This window comes from Hylobates moloch, unplaced genomic scaffold (genome assembly GCF_009828535.3).
Source record: "Hylobates moloch isolate HMO894 unplaced genomic scaffold, HMol_V3 SCAFFOLD_20, whole genome shotgun sequence".
Lineage (NCBI taxonomy): Eukaryota > Metazoa > Chordata > Mammalia > Primates > Hylobatidae > Hylobates > Hylobates moloch.
Genome location: NW_026652295.1, coordinates 33,991,771 through 34,013,307, shown reverse-complemented (window position 1 = coordinate 34,013,307; position 21,537 = coordinate 33,991,771). Strand labels below are relative to the sequence as shown.

Sequence of the window (21,537 nt, the reverse complement as noted above, 5' to 3'; positions counted from 1 at the left end):
TCCTCGGATTCATCTGCCCAAAACCCTTCCCCAACTCCAGACTGAGTCACTCCCACCTGTAAGATGCCCATTCGCCCTGCTTGGTGGGGGCAGCTCCTATAGGACGGGGTGGGTGGTATTACCCACTATTTGGCCCTCAGAAGGTGAGTAAGATACCCTACACCCTTCCCCTCACCATGAAAAAGATGTTCCTTGTCATTGAGCAGGGAGGTGGAGGGGGTGGGGATGGGTTCAATACCCAGAATTCATGGGAAGGAGGGTACTGCTTCTAATAAGACATTGGCCAGGCGTGGTGGCTCACGCCTGTAATCCCAGCACTTTGGGGGGCAGGCGGATCACCTGAGGTCAGGAGTTTGAGACCAGCCCTGTCTCTACTAAAAATACAAAAATGAGCGGGTCATAGTGGCATGTGCCTGTAATCCCAGCTACTCAGGAGGCCGAGGCAGGAGAATCGCTTGAACTGGGGAGGCAGAGGTTGCAGCGAGCCGAGGTCGCGCTGAGCCGTGGCGCCACTGCACTCCAGCCTGGTGACAGAGTGAAACTCTGTCTCAAAAAAAAAAAAAAAAAAAAAGACATTATTGAACTTGCTTTTATTCAACACCATTGATAAATTATTCAAGTCAGAAATAAAAACACATAAGGTCATAACATACATGAGCACAAGAGCTTCATCTGAGCCCACTGGCACCCCAGACCTCCTGGAGCATCCCATGTCCACTCTGGGTCGGCTTGATCCTACTGAGCCCTATCAGAAAGTTTCTGTCCCTGCAGCCTGAGAATTGATGAGGAGTGTGCCTGGGGCCAGCAGCCTTTAAATACAGCTCTGGCCTGGTGTGGTGGCTCACACCAGTAAATCTCAACACTTTGGGTGCCAAGGCGGGAAGATCACTTGAGCTCGGGAGTTCAAGACCAGCCCTGACCAGCTTATTATCTACAAAATAAAAAAATTAGCTGGGCATAGTGTCATGTGCATGTAGTCCCAGCTACTCGGGAGGCTGACATCGGAGGATCAAGCCCGGGAGGCAGAGATTGCAGTGAGCCATGATCGATCGCACCACTGCACTCCAGCCTGGATGACAGAGCAAAACCTTCTCTCAAAAACAAAAGAAATGAAAAAGAAAATATAGCTGAGCTCCCTTAGCCCAGGAGCCTCCCTGCTGGCTGGGAAGCCAATATGCCCTATGCAGCCTGTAACAGGGAGGCAGTTGCAATCTGGGATGGCCAGGCTCAGCCTTTATCCTCAGGCTAGTGCTCAAGACAAGATGGTGAAGAAAGAAATGCCCTTCAGGAAGCTGGTGATGGAGCACCAAGAGGGTGGTCCCTTGGTGGATGGTCAGGGGCCCAAGTGTTTCAAGGCGGCCTTCAGGGACTTCCTCAGGAAGGTGGTGTTAGGTTCTAGGGCCATAGCTAGGCCCAGCCTCTGGGTCTCAGTGATCTGGGGAGAAGGAAAAATCATGTCAGGACTTCAGCAGCTGATCCCTCCCGTCTCCCCACTACCCCAGGGGCTCTATTGAGGAAGGAGAGAGGAGGCCAGGAGGATGGAAAGAGGAGGAGACTCCTGAGCAATCTAATCTCATTATTTCACCATGGTTAATGAGGTAGACCTGGAGCCAAATACTAGCTGCACAACTTACTAAGCCGGCCACACTAGTAATAGTTGACAATCATTGTGTGTTTACTATGTGGCAGCACTTTATATGCATCAATCCATATACAAACATACATATACATCATATATATGCATGGCTGCATATAATCTTCAAGACCCTCCCATTTTACAGAGGAGAAAACTGAGGTTCGCAGATACTCTACTGTGACAGCTACCTTCCTTTTGGGCCACACTTTCTCTTTCTGCCCTGTTGCTACAACCTCCTGACAGGTCTCAGGCCCTGTATCTTCACCCTCCAATCCCACTCCTCACAGAAGCCAGATGCTTCTTAATAGTACAGATCTGACCAAGTTACTCCCAGGTTGAAGGCCCTTGAGACTCCTGATGCCTCACATTGGAGGTCCTTCTGCCCAGATCTCCAGAGGATTCAGGAGCTCCCTGAAATTGTGCAACAGAAGCATGTTCACACTTCCATCTTTCTGGGAGGGTCTACATCAAATCATCAAATGGGCCTGTAACACCCCCCACATAAGGGTACAAAGGCAATAGCCCAGAATACCTGACTTTCAAGATAAAGTTAAAAATAAAGCTCCTGGCTGGGCACCATGGTTCATGCCTGTAATCCCAGCACTTTGGGAGGCCGAGGCAGGTGGATCATGTGAGGTCAGGCGCTGGAGACCAGCCTGGCCAACATATTGTGAAACCCCATCTCTACTAAAAAATACAAAAACTAGCTGGGCGTGGTGGCGCACACCTGTAGTCCCAGCTACTTGGGAAGCTGAGGCAGGAGGATCACTTGAACCCAGGAGGCGGAGGTTGCAATGAGCCAAGATCGCGCCACTGCACTCCAGCCTGGGCAACAGACCAAGACTCTGTCTCTCAAAACATACATACATACATACATACATACATACATACATACAGCTCCTCACCATGACCTACAGAAAAAAATGCTACTAGTCCTGGCAGTTGTGACGTTGGGCAAGTTACTTTAACCTGTGTGAGTCTCAATTTTCTGATCTATGAAACGGAATAATAAGAGTATCTCTCAGGCCGGGCGCGGTGGCTCACGCCTGTAACCCCAGCACTTTGGGAAGCCAAGGAGGGCGGATCACGAGGTCAGGAGATCGAGACCATCCTGGCTAACACAGTGAAACCCCGTCTCTACTAAAAATACAAAAAAAATTAGCCGGGCTTGCTGACAGGCGCCTGTAATCCCAGCTATTTGGGAGGCTGAGGCAAGAGAACGGTGTGAACCCAGGAGGCAGAGCTTGCAGTGAACCGAGATCACGCCACTGCACTCCAGCCTGGGCGACAGAGCGACATTCCGTCTCAAAAAAAAAAAACAAAGAGTATCTCTCATAGGGCTGACACATGACACATGGAATAAACTAGCAAGTTCATATATGTAAAGGGCTTAGAGCCATGCCTGAGGCTGGGTGTGGTGGCTCAAGCCTGTAATCCCAGCACTTTGGGAGGCCAAGATGGGAGGATCGCTTGAGCCTAGGAGTTTGAGGCCAGCCTGGGCAACATAAGAAGACCCTGTCTCAGCTGGGGACAGTGGCTCACACCTATAATCCCAGCACTTTGGGAGGCCAAGGTGGACGGATCACAAGGTCAGGAGATCGAGACCATCCTGGCTAACACAGTGAAACCCCATCTCTACTAAAAACACAAAAAATTAGCTGGGCATGGTGGCGGGCGCCTATAGTCCCAGCTACTCAGGAAGCTGAGGCAGGACAATGGCATGAACCTGGGAGGCAGAGCTTGCAGTGAGCTGAGATGCGCCACTGCACTCTAGCCTGGGCAACAGAGTGAGACTCCGTCTCAAAAAAAAAAAAAAAAAAAAAAAGACCCTGTCTCTATTTTTGAAAAATTAAATTTCATAAAAGAATCATGACTGAGACATGGCAGGGACTATAGAAATATTAGCTCTTAGTACTTTAGCTCTCTAATCTTATCCCCCACCACCATCCATTTTTAGGCTCCAGCCACAATGAACTACTTGCAGATCCCCTCGGACACTCACTGCTCACACTGTATCTTTTTGCTGAAATGCCCTTCCTCTCATCTCTGGGTCTTGACTACCATTCACCTTTAAGAGTCAGGAAGTCTGGGCACGACAGCTCATGCCTGTAATCCCAGCACTTTTGGAGGCCGAGGCAGGCGGATCATGAGGTCAGGAGTTCAAGACCAGCCTGGCCAACATAGTGAAACCCTGTCTCTACTAAAAATACAAAAAATTAGCCAGGTGTGGTGGTAGGCAATCCCAGCTACTCGGGAGGCTGAGGCAGGAGAATCACTTGAACCTAGGAGGCAGAGGTTGCAGTGAGCCGAGATCATGCCATTGCACTCCAGCCTGGGCGACAGTTCGAGACTCCGACTCAAAAAAAAAAAAAAAAAGAGTCAGGAAGCCCATCCCAATTCCCAACCACAAACAAAGCTCACTTGCTCCTCCTCTTCTTTTGCCACCAAATGCCCTTTGCACACCTCTCACGTGGCTCCTACTAGATCTTACTTCTAATATCTGTTATCTGTTTATTTCTCCCCTCTCACTAGCCTGGGGTTAGGTGACGGGGTCAACTCAAGGGCAGGGATTGCATTATGGTCACTGTTGATTTCCCAGTGCCCCACACAGCATCTGGCCTAAAGAAGTGTTGGTGGATGAATGAACTCCTAAGCAGTCTCATTCCCCAGTCCTGGACTTGAACTTGTGGTTTCTCTGGCTAGCACTCAGGGTTTGTTTTTTGTTTTTGATTTTTTTTTTGAGAGGGAGTCTCACTATGCTGCCCAGGCTAGAATGCAGTAGCGCGATCTCGGCTCACTGCAACCTCCTCCTCCCAGCTTCAAGCAATTCTCCTGCCTCAGCCTCCCTTGTAGCTAGGATTATATGTGTGCACTACCACTTCATTTTTGTATTTTTAGTAGAGATGAGGTTTTACCATGTTGGCCAGGCTGGTCTTGAACTCCTGACCTCATAATCCGCCTGCCTCGGCCTCCCAAAGTGCTGAGATTACAGGCGTGAGCCACCGTGCCTGGCCAGCACTCAGGGTTTTATCCCTGACATACATATTCATACACTCTTGTGGCAGGCCCAGGGCAGCCCTGCCAGCAGGACCAGCCCCAAGGCCCTATCAGTACTCACGTTAGCCTGATACTTGGTCATCACTGTCAGCATGAGCTTGGCATAGGCCATGGAGGTGGTGGCTGCCAGCCCCTTTTTACAGAGCTTCTCCATTAAGACACTGAACTTCTCAGGGGTCATCTCCACCTGCACACATTGGGAGATGGAGCAGTAATCACAAGAAAGGCTTGGGCTCTTCATTCAGCCAGTCCTGGATTCAATTCCCAACTCCACCACTTCCTAGCTAGGTGACCCTGGGCAGGTCACTTAACCAACCTAACCCTCCATTTCCATATCTATAAAATGAGGCTCAGAATATCTAACGGAAGACTGTGAAAAGGATTAAATGAGATAATGCACATAAGACACACAGGTCTCAGAAAATGGTGGCTACCATTGCAAAGGCTCAGATTAGGACCAAGGGGAAGCCAAGGATCCCTCATCTGGTTCAGTGGTTAAAGATATAAAGGAGCCAGGGCCCAAGAGACACTGCCATCTTAATCACCTGGCTCTTCATAATAATAATTTAGGCTAGGCGCGGTGGCTCATGCCTGTAATCCCAGCACTTTGGGAGGCCGAGGTGGGCAGATCGCCTGAGGTCAGGAGTTCGAGACCAGCCTGGCCAACATGGTGAAATCCCATCTCTACTAAAAATACAAAAATTAGCTGGGCGCGGTGGTGCGTGCCTGTAATCCCAGCTACTCAGGGGACTGAGGCTGAAGAATCACTTGAACCCAGGAGGTGGAGGTTGCAGTGAGCTGACATTATGCCACTGCACTCCAGCCTGGGTGATAGAGACGCCATCTCAAAAAAAAAAAAAAAAATAATAATAATAATAATAATAATAATAATTTAATAAACACTGTGAATCAGGTACCATTCTACTTTACACCAATTATCTCATTTAAACCTCACTCCAGTCTTATATGGTAGTTGCTATTAATATTATATCTCCCCTTTTGTAGATGAGGAAACTACAGGCATAAAGAAGTTAGGTCAGGGCTGGGCACGGTGGCTCATGCCTGTAATCCCAGCACTTTGGAAGGCCGAGGCCGGTGGATCACAAGGTCAGGAGATCGAGACCATCCTGGCTAACATGGTGAAACCCCATCTCTACTAAAAATACAAAAAATTAGCCGGAGGTGGTGGCAGGCGCCTGTAGTCCCAGCTACTCGGGAGGCTGAGGCAGGAGAATGGCGTGAACCTGGGAGGCAGAGCTTGCAGTGAGCCGAGATCGTGCCACTGCACTCCAGCCTGGGCGACAGAGTGAGACTTCGTCTCAAAAAAAAAAAAAAAAAAAAAAAAAAAGAAGTTAGGTCAGTTATCTAAGATATAAACAAATGAGGCAGAATTTTAGGTACTGATATGAAAAAAATCACCAAAATATACTGTGAAGTAAAAAAAGCAACCTACAGGGCACTGAGTTTGGTGTGCTGCAATTTCCAAAAAAGTAGGAGGGAAAGTAAATGTAGACATGTTTCCACATATAGATGGTATCTCTGCGGGGGGGGGGGGGGTCCCCCTGAAACTGGGAATACTGGTTAGCCCTAAGGAGGGAAATCTGGATGGTTAGCGAAGTAAGGGTAATATTTTTCACTGTATCCTTTTGGGCTTTTAAAATTGTGAACATATGGGCTGGGCGTGGTGGCTCACGCTTATAATCCCAGCCCTTTGGGAGGTCAAGGAGGGCAGATTACTTCAGCCCAGGAGTTCTGGCCTCAAGTCATGGTGAAACCCTGTCTCTACTAAAAATACAAAAATTAGCTGATGTGGTGGCGCACACCTGTAATCCCAGTTACTTGGGTGGCTGAGGCCCCAGGAGCTCTGGCCTCAAGTCATGGCGAAACCCTGTCTCTACTAAAAATACAAAAATTAGCTGGCGTGGTGGCGCACGCCTGTAATCCCAGTTATTTGGGTGGCTGAGGCACAAGAATTGCTTGAACCCAGTAGGCAGAGGTTGCAGTGAGCCAAGATTGTGCCACTGCACTTCGGCCTGGGCAACAAAGCCAGACTCTTATCTCAAAAAAAAAAAAAAAAAAATTTGCGAACATATGAATCTATTACCTACTCAAAAATAAAATTAAATTTAAACACACACATGAAAAATCCCACCCCCAAGGCCCCCCCAGCTGCTAAGAGGTAGAGCTGAAGTGACCATGTGCTCAGCTCTCTGCTACCAGCTTTGCATGCCCCAGGGCTCTCCCACTGTCTCAGGCAGCTGCTGTAGGGCAGCTGTCCTGCTTGACCCTCCATGCACTGAAGGACTCAGAAACCCAAGAACCCCATGTGCTTCCAAGGACTGCAGAACTTCTTTGTCCACTCTTCCCCAGGGCAGCCTGCTCACCTGCTGCTCTAGGAGTGACTGCAACACCAAGAAAGTTTCCTCCTTCCAGGGCAGCTCCAAGATCTGTCTGCAAAGCAGAGGCCCTAGTGAAAAATGTCTGGCATCCCACCCAAGCCTGAGTATCTATCTGCTGCTCCAATTCCCACAGCAGGACAAGGCCCTGGGGACAACCAAGATCCCCAGCCAACAAAGGGGTAGTCAGGGGTGGGGCACAGTGGCTCATACCTGTAATCACAGCACTTTGGGAGGCCGAGGCAGGTGGATCACCTGAGGTCAGGAGTTCGAGACCAGCCTGGCCAACATGGTGAAATCCCGTCTCTACTAAAAATACATAATTAGCCAGGCGTGGTGGCGGGTCCTGTAATCCCAACTACTCAGGAGGCTGAGACAGGAGAATTGCGTGAACCCGGGAGGCAGAGGTTGCAGTGAGCCGAGACTGCACCAATGCACTCCAGCCTGGGTGATGGGGCGAGACTCCGTCCCCGCCCCCCTCAAAAAAAGGGGTAGTCAGAGCCCTCTTGATGCTGGCACCAGCCCCAGCAGCCACTGTTGCAGAGCTCATACAACTGCCAGGAAGGTCACAACCTCAAGAGCCCCAGGAGCTGACAACAAAGTATTTGGTAGTGAGACACAAAGGTCCCCTAAAAAATAACTAGGAGTAGAAAGTGCATCCTGAGAATAAAAGGCAAGGAGGACTCATAAAGGAGGAAGAGGATGGAGTGAGATGATACACATAAGGCTTCCTAGAGAAGGTGAGCCTTCCCTACAGGGTCCAACACATGTGATGTCACTCTGGCCTGGGGGAACAGGTGGCAGTGGGGACAGCATGGAGGCCTGCACACTCACCCCAGCATTAGAACCTGTGCATCTGGCTCCAGGGACTCCGCCTTCACAAGGCAACACAGTAACTCTGTTTGAGCAGGACCTGGGTAGAGGAAAGCAGAAGGGGAAGTCTGAGGGGAAATGGCAGAAGACGGCAGAAAGCAGGGAGGCAGTAACAGAATGCCCAGCCTGTTATAGGGGCATTGTCAGGGAAGCAGCAGGCATCTTTAATCACTGAATACCCAACTCCTGCCAGGGCCACTCTGGGGTGAAGGGTCCAAGAAAGAGGCTTCTGGTCAGCACGGTAGCATTGCTGAGGCTGAGATCAGGTGAAAGGGCCAGCAGCCAGGTGAGAACACTGAGTGCAGAGCTACTGGGCCTGGGGCTGGTTCCAGAATCACCTGTGCCTGGGGCCTGGAGCACAGGGTCAAGGAGGGCGCTGCAGACAGGGTAGGTATATTTGGCACAGAAGGAGTTCAGGGCAGTTGTAAGCAGGCGGGAGGCTGAGGAAGTCAAGGAGAGGACCTACAGCCAACAGGGAGGAAAAAATTAATTATTTTCTTCTTCATTTCAACAGCATTTATCAAACACACATTTCAGATGGTGACACATGTTACAAAGGAAAAAAAACCAAGTTCTTTTATTTAGAACTCACATGGACCCACCCACTGGAAAAGATACATACCTCTCTTGCTCAGTTCCCAAATCCCTGAAAGTCCCTTGATCAGCTTCTAGAAGGGTTCTGGTGCCCAAAGAGAAGTTAGATGCCGGCTGGGCATGGTGGCTTACGCCACCCCAGCACTTTGGGAGACTGAGGCAGCTGGATCACTTGAGGGCAGGAGTTTGAGACCAGCCTGGGCAACATGGCGAAACCCAGTCTCTACTAAAAATACAAAAATTAGCCAGGTGTGGTGGTGGGTGCCTGTAGTCCCAGCTACTCAGGAAGCTGAGGCAGGAGAATCGCTTGAACCCCAGAGGCAGAGGTTGCAGTGAGCCAAGATTGCGCCACTGCACTCCAGCTTGAGTGACAGAGCGAGACTCCGTCTCTAAATAAATAAATAAATAAATAAATAAAAATACAAAAATTAGCCAGGCATGGTGGAAGGCACCTGTGATCCCGGCTACTCAGAAGGCTAAGGCAGGAGATCGCACCACTGCTGCACTCCAGCCTAAGCAAGAGTGAGACTCTGTCTCAAAAAAAAAAAAAAAAAAAGTTAGATGCCATGTGGGTAGATGGCCTGGGGGTCCATGCCCTGCCAGTTAGGTCGGCATCCTTTCTTTGCCCCAGGCTGCCCAAACAGCCCAGATGTCTACAAGGCTGAGAATCCCCTTTCTCAAGTACCACCCTTCTGAGGGCCCAGTTGCTCTTCCCCATTGTCCTTGTCACTCTGAGTACCTTCCAATACACCTACCCGTCCAAGAAAGAGGCTTCTGGTCAGCACAGTAGCATTGCTGAGGCTGAGATCAGGTGAAAGGGCCAGCAGCCAGGTGCAGAGCTGCAGGAGACCAAGGTCTGAGAGCTGGGGGAGCTGCAGCTGGGCACACAGCAAGTCCATCTGCTTACAGAGTGGGGCACGGGAGGGAGAGAGGACACCGGGACATGCACTCTGCCTCTGCTAGGCTGTCTCAAGCAACTGGACAGCAGACAGAGCAGGGCAAAGATACTTCAGGGCAAAGAAAGTCTGGGAGAGCTGCCCTAGGGGAAGGAACCAAGGGCTAAAAGATACTACACAGGGTGACCCCTATCACTGAGAGAGAAAACAACAAAATCCCCTCCCACATTTCCCACATGAGGTAAGAAAACCATAAACTCAAATAGAAAAAGATAAAGGAGAGAGAATGTAACCTCAGAGCCAGGCAGTCTATCTGGACTCACCTGGCTGGGACTACATTCGTGAAGAAGCTGTAGCTCAACTGGTGGGGCATCCTCCAACCCCTCTAACCCCTGGGGAGACAAATCTCATGTTAGGGCTGGCAGAGCCCTCAGTGACAAGTTACTGAAGCCACCCCTTCAGGTGGCAGAAGGAGTGGCCTGAGATCCTGGAAGGCGCTACCAGAGAAGAGGAATTACCTGGGGTGAGATGGTAAGTCTACACTTGGTTCAAGAAAAGCTCCTTCAGAGACTGTCCTCAGACCTTTACTCCAGTCCCCCTCCCCCAACCAGCATGTATATCACTGCACTGGGCCTTCCCTGGGCATAGTTGGGGTCTGGGTAGAAGGTGGAAGAAAGGCTATGGTGAGCACTGTGGGGCCAGTCACCTCCTCCAAGGTCTTCAGCAGCTGCTGCAGCCTGGGAAGCTGGTCCTGTGGAGGAGAGCCCAGTCACTGCTAAGTCCCTCCCCTGGCAGCATGACCCCAAGCCCGGTTCCAGCTCCCCCTACTGAAAAGGCCCCAGGTCAGTGGGAGCTAGCAGGCAAAGATGATTCAAGAAAGTCAAGAGGCCAGGCACAGTGGCTCACACCAGCACTTTGGGAGGCTGAGGCAGGAGAATCACTTGAGCCCAGGAGTTCAAAACTAGCCTGCACAACTAGTTGAGACCCCATCTCTACAAAAATAAATATAAAAAAAATTAGCCAGGCATGATGGTGCATGCCTGTAATCCCAGCTACTTGGGAGGCTGAGGCAGGAGGATCACTTGAGCCCAGGAGGTCAAGGCTGCAGTGAGTTATATTAATGCCCCTTCACTCCAGCCTGGGGGAGAAGAGAGGGACCCTGTCTCGAGGAAAAAAGAAAAAAGTCAAGAACATGAAGTCTCTATCATGAAAAGTGCCTAAGAACCCAAACTAGACAAGGTCCATGTGAAACCCAGCTGTCTAGAATTGTCTTCTGCATCCAACCCAAATGAGGATAGACCCAGGCCTCAGACTAGGAGGCAGGGGCAGACTGGATGCTGTCATGATTCTTCCCACTCACATATGATGGGGTAGCAGGGGTGGCTCCAGAGTCTCTCCCTTGCCTGGCACCCTTTAACCAGACATTATAGATCATTAGGACACATTTTCCACCTCCAATAACTCCCTTCCCTACCCCTCCTTGAGTCTGTGGAGTGGCTGGGCATGGTGGCTCACACCTGTTATCCCAACAGTTTGGGAGGCCAAGGCGGGCGGATGACCTGAGGTCGGGAGTTCAAGACCAGCCTGACCAACATGGAGAAACTCTGTCTCTACTAAAAATACAAAATTAGCTGGGCGTGGTGGCGCATGCCTATAATCCCAGCTACTCGGGAAGCTGAGGCAGGAGAATCGCTTGAACCCGGGAGGCAGAGGTTGCGGTGAGCTGAGATCGTGCCATTGCACTCCAGCCTGGGCAACAAGAGCAAAACTCCATCTCAAAAAAAAAAAAAGAGTCTGTGGAGTGGAGGCCACATTCCCTCAACCCTACCTTCCTCCTTCTTCCCCCAGGAACTACAGTCAAGTCCATTGGGAAAAAGTGTCCCAAGCAGCCTTCCCCACGGATAAAGCCACCACTGGTGAAAGATCACTCTAAACCCAGTCTCCCTACCAAAGTACCTGGATAGCTTTGGGCAACTCCAAACTCTCAGCTCGACCTTTAGCATCCTCCAGACTCGAACCATCCTCGCCAGTCTTAGCTCCCGTGACAGGCTGGTCCTTAATAGGAGTTGCACTTCCTCCATCTGCCAGGGATTCCAGTGACTTACGTTCGGGTCTCTCCTTCTCATGATCTTCTTCCTCTTCCCAACACCGGAATCTTTTGGGAACCCTCTTCCCCTCAGGACTGGCAGCCTCTTCCTCTGAGTCCTTTCTGCGTTTCCCAGGCTGCTGGGAGTCCCTGTTCTCCTCTTCTTCAGGGTCTGGAGCCTGGGGGGATTTCAACCTCCTGCCCCCCAGGCCCAGCCCCCTACACAGACTTTGGAGCTGTCTCTGGCATTTTTCAGACAGTGGAGAAGCTCCCTCCATGGAGGTCCCCACCCCCAGATCCCTTCGCAGCAATTCCCCCAGGGCACGGAGCCAGGCATCGGGGTCAGGGGCTAGGTCCTGCTGGGCAATCTGCAGCACAGAGAGGAGCCCACTTTCCGGCAGCGATGGCTGAACGGCCATCAGCAGGGACATCAGGTTCCTCTGGCATATCCGGGGCAATCGCAGCAACAGTGGTTTCCTGGGTAGCAGAGAGAGAGCAAGCAGTTAAGAGTGGCTGAAGGGAGCACAAGGCAGACTGGGCAGAGCTGGGGGCTAGATGGCAGTGGACAGATGGGGGCTGGCACGCAGTATCTGCAAGAGTCAGTGGATGTTGGCCAGGTGTGGTGACTCACACCTGTAATTATAGCATTTTGGGAGGCTGAAGTGGGTGGATCACTTGAGGTTAAGAGTTCGAGACCTGCATGGCCAACATGGTGAAACTCCATCTCTACTAAAAAAATTACAAAACTTAGACGGGCATGGTGGCATGTGCTTGTAGGTGGCATGCGCTTGTAGTTCCAGCTACTGGGGAGGCTGAGGCAGGAGAATCGCTTGAACCCGGGAGTCAGAGGTTGCAGTGAGCCGAGATCATGCCACTGCACTCCAGCCTGGGCAACAGTATGAGACACTATCTCAAAAAAAAGGAAAAAAAAAAAAAAAGTCAGTGGATGGAGACAGGGACAACATGAGAGATGAGAACTGTTCAAGTGTTCATTGAGTATCTATCAAATGACAGGCACTATTCTTTGGCCTCTGTCATCTGTTTCAACTCAAAATTCATATTGGAACCTACTCTAGAATAGATTCATGCTTGTTTCACACAAAAGAAGAAAAAAGTTCTTTCCCAATTTTTAGGTAAAAATAATACTCCAGGATGCTGTACAGTGCTTAGTCTTGCAGCCCTATGGCTGCCCTCGGCAATCCCCTGGAACTCTCGGGGTCAGTCATCTGTCCAACTCTTGTGTTCCTTTCACCAAACTGTGAGTTCCTAAAAGGTGAAGGTAGTGTTTCCTTCCTCTGTGTCCTAGGACTCAGCACAGCGCCAGCCCAGAGCAGGCGCTTGTTGCGCATTTATTGAATGAATTAACTCTCTAAGTGTGCTGACATCAGCAAGAGCTGCTGTGGACACAGAAGGCTTCCCAGAGATGAAACCTGAAACAGAAGGAATCACTTTACAGACTCCAAACAGTATTCACAGAGCCAAAGGGGAAAGACGGGGGATGAGGATCTTTTGTTTTCGAGCCCCAGGAGTTTAAGCAGAACCAATGCTCTCCTGCAAGCACCCAGCTTTTCTTAAAATAGATTTAACACTATTCCCCAGAGCTCCAAAGGCCCATGATGCAATGTAACCATCTGTAATTCTGCTGAGGCACAAACCCAGATCCTACATGACCTGAGGCTTGGTGTGGCAAGTCATGGCAGCATCTAGCCCACCACCCATCACGTCTCTACTCCTCCCTATGCATAATTTTGCAGGGCCGTTTGTCAACACAGAGACACTTGGGATGTGAGGCAGAAAAAAAAAGACAACTATTTCTTTGTGGAATATAGACACTACGTGAGAGAGAAAAACTAGAGTCAAAGTTTAAAAGACAGGCTGGGTGCAGTGGCTCATGCCTGTAATCCCAGCACTTTGGGAGGCCAAGGTGGGTGGATCACGAGGTGGGTGGATCAGGAGTTCCAGACCAGCCCGGCCAATATGGTGAAACTCTATCTCTGCTAAAAATACAAAAATTAGCTGGGCGTGCTGGCACGCGCCTGTAGTCCCAGCTACTCGGGAGGCTGGGGCAGAAGAACTGCTTCTTCTGGAGGCAGAGGTTGCAGTGAGCCAAGATCGCACCACTGCACTCCAGCCTGGGCAACAGAGCAAGATACTGTCAAACAAAACAAAAAAACCTAAGTTTAAAAGATGGCTAATTTGTGGCAGGGAGGATATTTGGGGGTAGAGAGTCAGGGAAGACCCTACTCCAGATTTTAACTTTTTTTAGTGCCAGAGACCTGTGATCAGAATGAGTGTTAAATGCATTTGATAAAATATCTAGGATTATAAAGGAAATCAATTGTGCTGAAATACTCTTCTATCCAGGGGCCCCAGGTTAAGGCCCCTGCTCTTTCCTTACTCTATCCAGAATAAGGCAGATAGCTGGGCAAACATTTCTATAGCTTCCAATTTGGGGATTCAGACAAGTTCTCCTGACCCATCTCCTGAAAGAAATTCAAAGTGGAGTGTAGGAAGAAAATATTGGAACTCTCATTTTCCCCTATTTATCTAAAACATAAGAAATTAAGCATTAGAAATATTTAGCATCTGGATGGTTTCCAGCATAAATTATGGGGGAGGGGTATCCAAGAAGTGTGGAAGGCTGGCCCCACCAGGAGCTGAACATGGCACCTCACCCACTCGTTTTTCTGTGTGATTTAGTTAACTCTACTAGTTAAGTGCATTTGTAGATACTGTACTTTTTTTTTAAACAAAAGTTGTCCTCACAAATGAGCACGTGGCTTAAAAGAATGCCTGCCAAAAAATTGGAGATAATATCAATAACAGAAACACAACCAAATAAAATGGCAGGGCCGACACCTCTGCTCCTAGTAGGAATTCTTCGTCAGCCACAGAGAGGTTAAAAAAAAAGTTCAGTGTCATCCAAGAGCCAGAAATTATCAAGAACACTAAAATATGGATTCAGTTACCATTCTTAGGGAAAGCAATCTTGCCTTAAAGTGAACGTTATGCTTTGAAAAGCAGAGAGCATACAGCGACCAGGATAGCGGATATGTATTCCACCATCACGTTTTAAGTATCTATTTTTGTACTTTAAAATGTACGTATTTTAACACATGTGTACACTTTATACATAAGTATACTTACACTGGACGTACGAGTCCAGTTTTTTAGAGATGGAAGTACGCGATCAAAAGGGATTTGCCTCCACTTATCATCACTATACTTTACAGCGAACAGAAGGCGTGTGCCTCGAGTTCCCGGATCCTCGATGTCCTGCACACAGCAAGTACTCAGTGAAGGGTGCCCCTGCTCATAGGGTGCGCGGCAGGCCGTCGCTGAAGGGGCTTATTTCATCTCTCTGAGCGTCGGTCCCCCGACAGCCCCCCGCCTCCCGTACCTGCTAAGGGGCCGCGGGCGAGGACTTACAGCTCCAGACGGCCGTCAGGCCCCTGCACCACCGGCTCCTCCCGGCACAGGGCCTCGAGCAAGCGACCCCAGTCGAAGGGCTCCCAGCCGCGGCTGCCCAGGGCTCGGAGCACCCCCAGGCCGCGCCGCGCCCCCTCAGGCCCCGCCTGCAGCGCCTGCAGCAGGAGGCGGGCAGGGGCCTCAAGCTGCGCCCAGGGCGCCCCCTCCACGCCCTCAGCCCCAGGGAGCCCCGCGTCCGGTGTCGCCATGCCGGGGCACGAGCGCCGCGCCGCCCCCTACTCTGGTGTGGGGCCTCAGCTCAGAGGCTGAGGGGAACGGAGAACTCCAGCGCCGTCCCTGACGCGGCGGCGGGCCAGCTCCAGCGCCTGTTACAAGCTCTCCTCGGCGTTGGGAGACCGGAGAAGCCTGGCCGCCCGGAGCTGCAGCCGTTCCCGCGCTGTCTGAAACGGAAGGAGGGAGGCGCGGCCGGGGACTGGGCCTGAACGGGAGGCTGGCGCGACGGCAAGTCGCAAGGGGTAGGGCCGGGCACAACTCCAGCCGGAGTAGGTGGGCGGGGCCAAGGCCTGGGGCGTGCCCATGGGAGGGGGCGTGGCCAAAACAAGTGGTTAGTTTGTGGGCGGTGTCGGGCCAGGGACCCTGGAGCGGGGCGGGGGGCGGGGGTTGATGGAGGGGCGGACCCGCTGCTGACGACCCCAGCCCTCTCCCTTTCTTCATCACTCCCCAAAGTAGTGGAATGGAGTGGATGTCAGGGGTTCTGTCGTGCTGGAGGACCCGCGCTGTATTTAAGCTGACGGCCTGTTGCTTGTCATGGACTTCACCATAGAATTTGACCACAATTTACCACCCCACTTAGCTTCATCTCTTCCACAGGCCAAAAAGTGCCATCACTTGGGTTTCAGTCCTCTCCAGAAATAGTATTTGATATACAAACATCCCTGAGAATGACATGGTCACAGTAAAACCTAACACCATCAATAGGGCCAAAGACTTTCTTCTGAACTTCCTCCCAAAGACCAAGCAGTAACCTTGCTCTGGGTCGTTTATAGGGGGCCAGGTATGGCTCCACTTCGTAGGGTTCAGTTTAAGGAAGTCCGCTGGAGGACTTCACTTCCAGCCAAGGGTGGGATCACTGCAAAGGGTAGGAAATAAGCGAGAAGAGCCCCACAGTGCCTCCTAAACCTTGCTTTGGGGGCTAACTTGTATTTCCCGTCCCAGCTTCTGCTGCCACACACATCCATTCATTCAGGAAATGTTTACTGAGCACCTAGGGAATGGGGATACTGGGAACAAAACAAAGATCCTGGCCCTCATTGTCACACAACTAGGGAGAGACGGAAAGCTAATTAAACAATGTTTGTGATAAGTGTTCAAAAAGAACATAACACCGACACATAGCACGAAGTGCTTTTAAATAGGGTGGTCAGGCAAGACGAATGTGAAGATGAGGTTGGCAAGCCAGACAGAAGTCTGTGAGAAGACCATTTCAGTCCTCCTGTGGTGGGCGGGGAGGCTCTGGGGCAAAAGCTGTGGGGCAAAAGCGTGGCTAGAACGGAGGGCACTTGCTGGATAGTAATAGGAGTTGAGATGAGAGTGGGAACCAGGTCAGATCTTAAGAGGCCTGAGGTCACGAAAGAACTTGGGCTTTCACTCTGAATAGTATGGAAAGCCATGGGAGTATCTTGAGCTTGATCTGATCTCCATTTGAGCCAAAATGATTTCAAGGGAGCTGTCGGGAAAGATTAGTGATATTTCTTAGATAATGGCTGCTTTGCAAATGCCAAAATAGCAAGAAAGAAGTTTCCTGCAGACACTTTCTGTTTCAGGTAAGCAGCTCTAACTTTACAGGGGATGTTTTGGGTCTTCCAATGACAAGCTGTTAGAGGGGTGGGACCTGATGAATAGCAGGCAGGGCCAAGAATGCTAAAAAGCCTGCAACACCCCGTGCATCCTCACCTACAGCTTTACTCTGAGTGGCTGTGGCTCCCACCCACCAAGGTCTGTATTCTAGCCACCTGAAAGGGAACAGGGAGGAAAAGTTCTAAACATGGCTCAAGGACCCTGGTGGATCCCTGAGTCCCTTTCACAAGATTCATGAGGTTATTACTATTTTCATAATGCAAAAATGTACCGTGAAGTTTTCCAGAAGCTAAGTGACAGGTAATATTGCAACAGATTGAATGCAGAAGCAGCCTTATTAAACTTGGCAGTGGGGCTGGGGTATGGGCGGACCACTCTTCAGACACCAGCAATGATAACTTAGGTGCATTTTATTGGTTTTCTTTCAGAGTCATTCTACAAAAGAGCAAAGTTAAAAACCAAGGCCCTGGCAAGAGGGTTTGAACCTTCCTCATTCCAGAAGCCCTCCCCCATTCCTCCATGTCCCCAGCTGTGTCACTGCTGCAGTTCATGGGGGTGGAGGGCTTGCTACTTTTGCCCCCCCCCCAACCCTAAAAGGGAAAGACCTACCACCTAGAAACTCCTTCCCCTCACCCCAATTTCCCTCAAGTTGATTCTGGTTACAGAAGGCCATGGTAAGAACTGTTGGGGTCCTGCAGGAGTTCTGAACCCCAGAAGGTCATGGCCAGGGCACCGTCTGTGAAGAGCACATTGTCCTCTGGCTCGGCACCCCTTAGGAACAATGCTGGGCCCAGCACCTGGGAGTAGAGAGAAAAATCAGTGAAAACCCATCAACTTCAACACCGGTTGCCTCAGGAATCGAGGAACTCAAGACTCACATATAAGGTTGGACAGATTGTACATAGCACAAAGGTGCCACATCTAAGTAGGCACCATATTAGCATCATAGATACCATCCATAGGTTTCATATTTATCACAAACATTTATTATAAGCCATGACCAGCAGCCTCCCCTGCCCCATACCCCTGCAGTTACCACCTCACTCCCAGAGGCCAGTTGCACTCTCTCAGGCCAGGGAGGACCGGAGGTCCCAGCTTTAGCTGGGAGCTGGTGCAGGTAGATACACTCAGATTTGAAGGGGCAGCGGCCATTCCCTCGCACGAAGAACCGGCATCGGATCTGGCTATGAGAGAGAAGATGACGACCATCGCCTTCAAAACCTGTTACCCCAAGAGCAAGGGGCACTCAAGGCTGACACATAAGGTTGGGCAGGTTGTACATATCACCAAAGCCCCGCATCTAAGCGGACACCACTAGCATCATAGTGTAGCTTTTACATTTATTCTATCTTCCAGCAGATGGCAGTAAAGTATCTTAAGGGGCCCCTTTCTGTAATTCTCAGTCTCTGAGCCAGCAACAGCAGTGGCCCTGGGAACCTACTTTCATTTTTCTGCTTTGTTTTTTGGTTTGTTTGTTTGAGATGGAGTCTTGCTCTGTCACCCAGGCTGGAGTGCAGTGGCACAATCTCGGCTCATTGCAACCTCCACCTCCTGGGTTCAAGCAATTCTGTCTCAGCCTCCCAAGTAGCTGGGACTACAGGTGCATGCCACCACATGCGGCTAATTTCCATATTTTTAGTAGAGGTGGGGTTTCACAAAATTGGCCAGGCTGGTCTTGAACTCCCGACCTCAGGTTATCCAACCGCCTCAGCCTCCCAAAGTGCTGGGATTACAGGTGTGAACCACTATACCAGACTTTTTTTTTTTTTTTTTTGAGATGGAGTTTCACTTTTGTTGCCCAGGTTGGAGTGCAGTGGCATGATCTGGGCTCACTGAAACCTCCATCTCCCAAGTTCAGGCGACTCTTCTGCCTCAGCCTCCCAAGTAGCTGGGATTACAGGCACCCACCACCATGCCCATCTAATTTTTTTGTATTTTTAGTAGAGACAGGTTTTCACCATGTTGGTCAGGCTGGTCTCGAACTCCTGACCTCAGACAATCCACCCACCTTGCCCTCCCAAAGTGCTGGGATTACAGGCGTGAGCCACCGTGCCCGGCTTTTGGTTTTTTTTTTTTTTTTTTTTTTTTTGAGACAGGGTTCTTTCTCTGTCACCCAGGTTGGAGTGCAATGGCATGATCACGGCTCACTGCAGCCTTGACCTCCTGGGGCTCAGGTGATCCTCCTGCCTCAGCCTCTGGAGTAGCTGGGACTACAGGCGTCTGCCATCATGCCTGGCTGATTTTTATATTTTTTGTAGAGATGGGGTTTCACCATGTTGACCAGGCTGGTCTCAACTCCTGGGCTCAAGAGTTCCTCCTCCTCAGCCTCCCAAAGTGCTGGGATTACAGGTGTGAGCCACTGTGCCCAGGCCCTCAGTTTCTTCTTCTACAGTGTGAGAATAGTAACAATCCCTGCTTCATGCAGTTTACGATGTACAAAGCCTGTCACACAATAAACCTCCATCTACACCATCTCCCATCACATCCAGGCCTGAGAGCTCCCCTTGGGAAACTTCCAACTGGTGGCCCAGCTGCCAGTACAGTTGCTGTTGAACAACACAGGCTTGAACTGCCTGGGGCAGCTTATACACAGACAAGATCCTGGAGACAGCAAAACCAATTCCCTCCTCCTCCTCTTCATCCTCCTACTCAATGTGAAGACAATGAGGATCAAGTCTTTTATGGTAATCTGCTTCCACCTAATGAATAGTAAATATATTTTCTCCTTTATGATTTTAATGTTTCTTTTCTCTAGCTCCATTCATTGTAAGAATACATATTATGTTATATAATACATATAACATATAAAATCTGTATTAATTGACTTTATGTTGTCCGAAAGGGTTCTGGTCAGCAGCATGTTATTAGTTAAGTTTTGGGGGAGTCAAAAGTTATACATGGCCAGGTGTGGTGGCTCACGCCTGTCATCCCAGCACTTTGGGAGGCTGAGGCGGGTGGATCGCTTGACCTCAGCAGTTCCAGACCAGCCTGGGCAACATGGCAAAACTCTGTCTCTACAAAAAAATACAAAAATTAGCCAGGCGTGGTGGTGTGCACCTATAGTCCCAGCTACTGGGGAGGATTGCTTGAGCCAGGAGGCTGAGGCTGCAGTGAGCCGAGACTGCACCACTGCACTCCAGCCTGGGCAACAGAGCGAGGCTCTGTGTCAACAACAACAACATCATATATGGATTTTCCACTGCATGGGATTCGGTGCCCCTAACCTCTAAGTTGTTCAAGGGTCAACTGTATTTCCTCACTTCCATCTCTCTCTGCCTGGGGCGTCCTTCTTTTTCTCCTCCTGAAGAACCTTGTTCTTCCTATGCGCAGCTTAAATACTTCCCCTTCTGTAAGATTCACTCGAGTTAGTTTTTCCTTCAGTAATTTTGATGCAGCTATTAGTGTTCACAGGTGTCTCCAGAACACGTCTGACTATTTCCTGGGTGAAGACAAGACCTCCTTCTTTATCCCTCCCTTTACCTAAATACACTTTGCATAGATCAAGTGTAGTAAAGCCTTTGGGAAGGTGGAATTAGGAACTTGGAATTGCAGCTAATTCCAGATTTTGAATAAGTGCTTACCCTCCCCAAGAGATTCAGACCTATCCAATAAGGCTGCCTTTCAGCCCCCTTCTCAGCCACCCCATGTTTTCAAAGAGCAGCTAAGCAAATAACATGTATTCATATCAGTTTACTTGCCTGCCTTATGACAAATTGGAAATAAAAGCCAAAGCAAGGCTTCTCACGGTGCAGAGAGAACCAGAGTTGCTCTGAGTTGATTCTGAGCCAAGTTAGAAGAAAAAATTGGCCCTGGTGTTCCTTCTGCTATCTCAGCCACTCTCTGTTTATTAACTGGGCTTTCTTTTTTTTTTTTTTTTTTGAGACAGGGTTTCACTCTTGTTGCCCAGGCTGGAGTGCAGTGGCACGATCTCAGCTCACTGCAACCTCCACCTCTAGGGTTCAAGTGATTCTCCTGTCTCAGCCTCCCGAGCAGCTGGAATTACAGGCGCCCACCACCATGTCTGGCTAATTTTTGTATTTTTAGTAGAGACAGGGTTTCACCATGTTGGCCAGGCTGGTCTTGAACTCCTGACCTCAGGTGATCTGCCTGCCTCGGCCTCCCAAAGTGCTGGGATTACAGGTGTGAGCCACCATGCCTGGCCTTATTAACTGGGCTTTCTGAAATCATGAAAATAGTTCATGCCTTCACCTGCCATTTTGGTCACTCTAGACTTGGGTTTTGGGGATTCACTAGCTGGGAACCATGGCTGAACCAGAATGAATCAGGGGCTACCTTCTCCACTTCCCTAACCCTGAGTCTCGTTCCCTCTGCAGCCTCACCTGGTCCGAGCCTTGAAGTTCCTGATGAGTTGCTCCTTCTGGGCCCCCTTGCTCACCCAGAACTTGTGGGGGATGATGTAGCTGGAATGGACACGGCACTGGGGACACGCCCTGCACAGTGGAGTAGAATGTGGGAGAATAGTCACAGGCCCCCAGGCCAGCCTCCTCACTGGGACGTTTCCCTCCCTCCCTGTTGGCACCTCCATGACACTGACTTGATGACATCCAGCGGGAAGTCCTGCCGGTTCTTCCGCCAGGTGCGCAGGCAGCCCAGACAGTGGGCGTGGGTGCAGTTGGGCAGGATGCCGAAGACCCGCTGGGCCTCTGGCTTGTCCCACACTTTGTCCATGCAGATGCCACACACCACATCCCG

The 21,537-nt window shown here is 50.3% G+C and overlaps 1 protein-coding gene across 8 annotated transcripts; it reads right to left on the bottom strand.

The window, feature by feature from the left end:
* Positions 1 to 575: 575 nt before the first annotated feature.
* Positions 576 to 15,429, bottom strand: FANCE (FA complementation group E). Of its 8 annotated transcripts, none has more exons than XM_032141522.2 (10): positions 14,968 to 15,429; positions 11,409 to 12,015; positions 10,159 to 10,203; positions 9,776 to 9,844; positions 9,312 to 9,455; positions 8,301 to 8,424; positions 7,924 to 8,002; positions 7,078 to 7,144; positions 4,755 to 4,880; positions 576 to 1,435 (listed from the first exon to the last, which is right to left on the bottom strand). In XM_032141522.2, the coding sequence occupies exons 1-10, from the start codon at positions 15,213 to 15,215 to the stop codon at positions 1,334 to 1,336; spliced, it is 1,611 nt and encodes a 536-aa protein (XP_031997413.1). In that variant the 5' UTR covers positions 15,216 to 15,429; the 3' UTR covers positions 576 to 1,333. The 8 variants fall into 8 exon arrangements, with proteins under 8 accessions (XP_031997413.1, XP_031997414.1, XP_031997416.1 ...); XM_032141523.2 differs by having other exon boundaries at positions 628 to 1,435; positions 9,312 to 9,395; XM_032141525.2 differs by lacking the exon at positions 14,968 to 15,429 and adding an exon at positions 14,686 to 14,958 and having other exon boundaries at positions 628 to 1,435.
* Positions 15,430 to 21,537: the final 6,108 nt, after the last annotated feature.

Excerpts from the sequence above, each read along its gene's own strand:
- FANCE (XM_032141522.2), bottom strand. The coding sequence starts at position 15,215 with ATGGCGACACCGGACGCGGGGCTCCCTGGGGCTGAGGGCGTGGAGGGG. Across the intron at positions 9,456-9,775 it reads ACGAATGTAGTCCCAGCCAG|ATGGACTTGCTGTGTGCCCA; the intron begins GTGAGTCCAGAT and ends CTCTGTAAGCAG. Across the intron at positions 8,425-9,311 it reads GAAGCCTCTTTCTTGGACGG|GTCCTCTCCTTGACTTCCTC; the intron begins GTAGGTGTATTG and ends TGTTGGCTGTAG.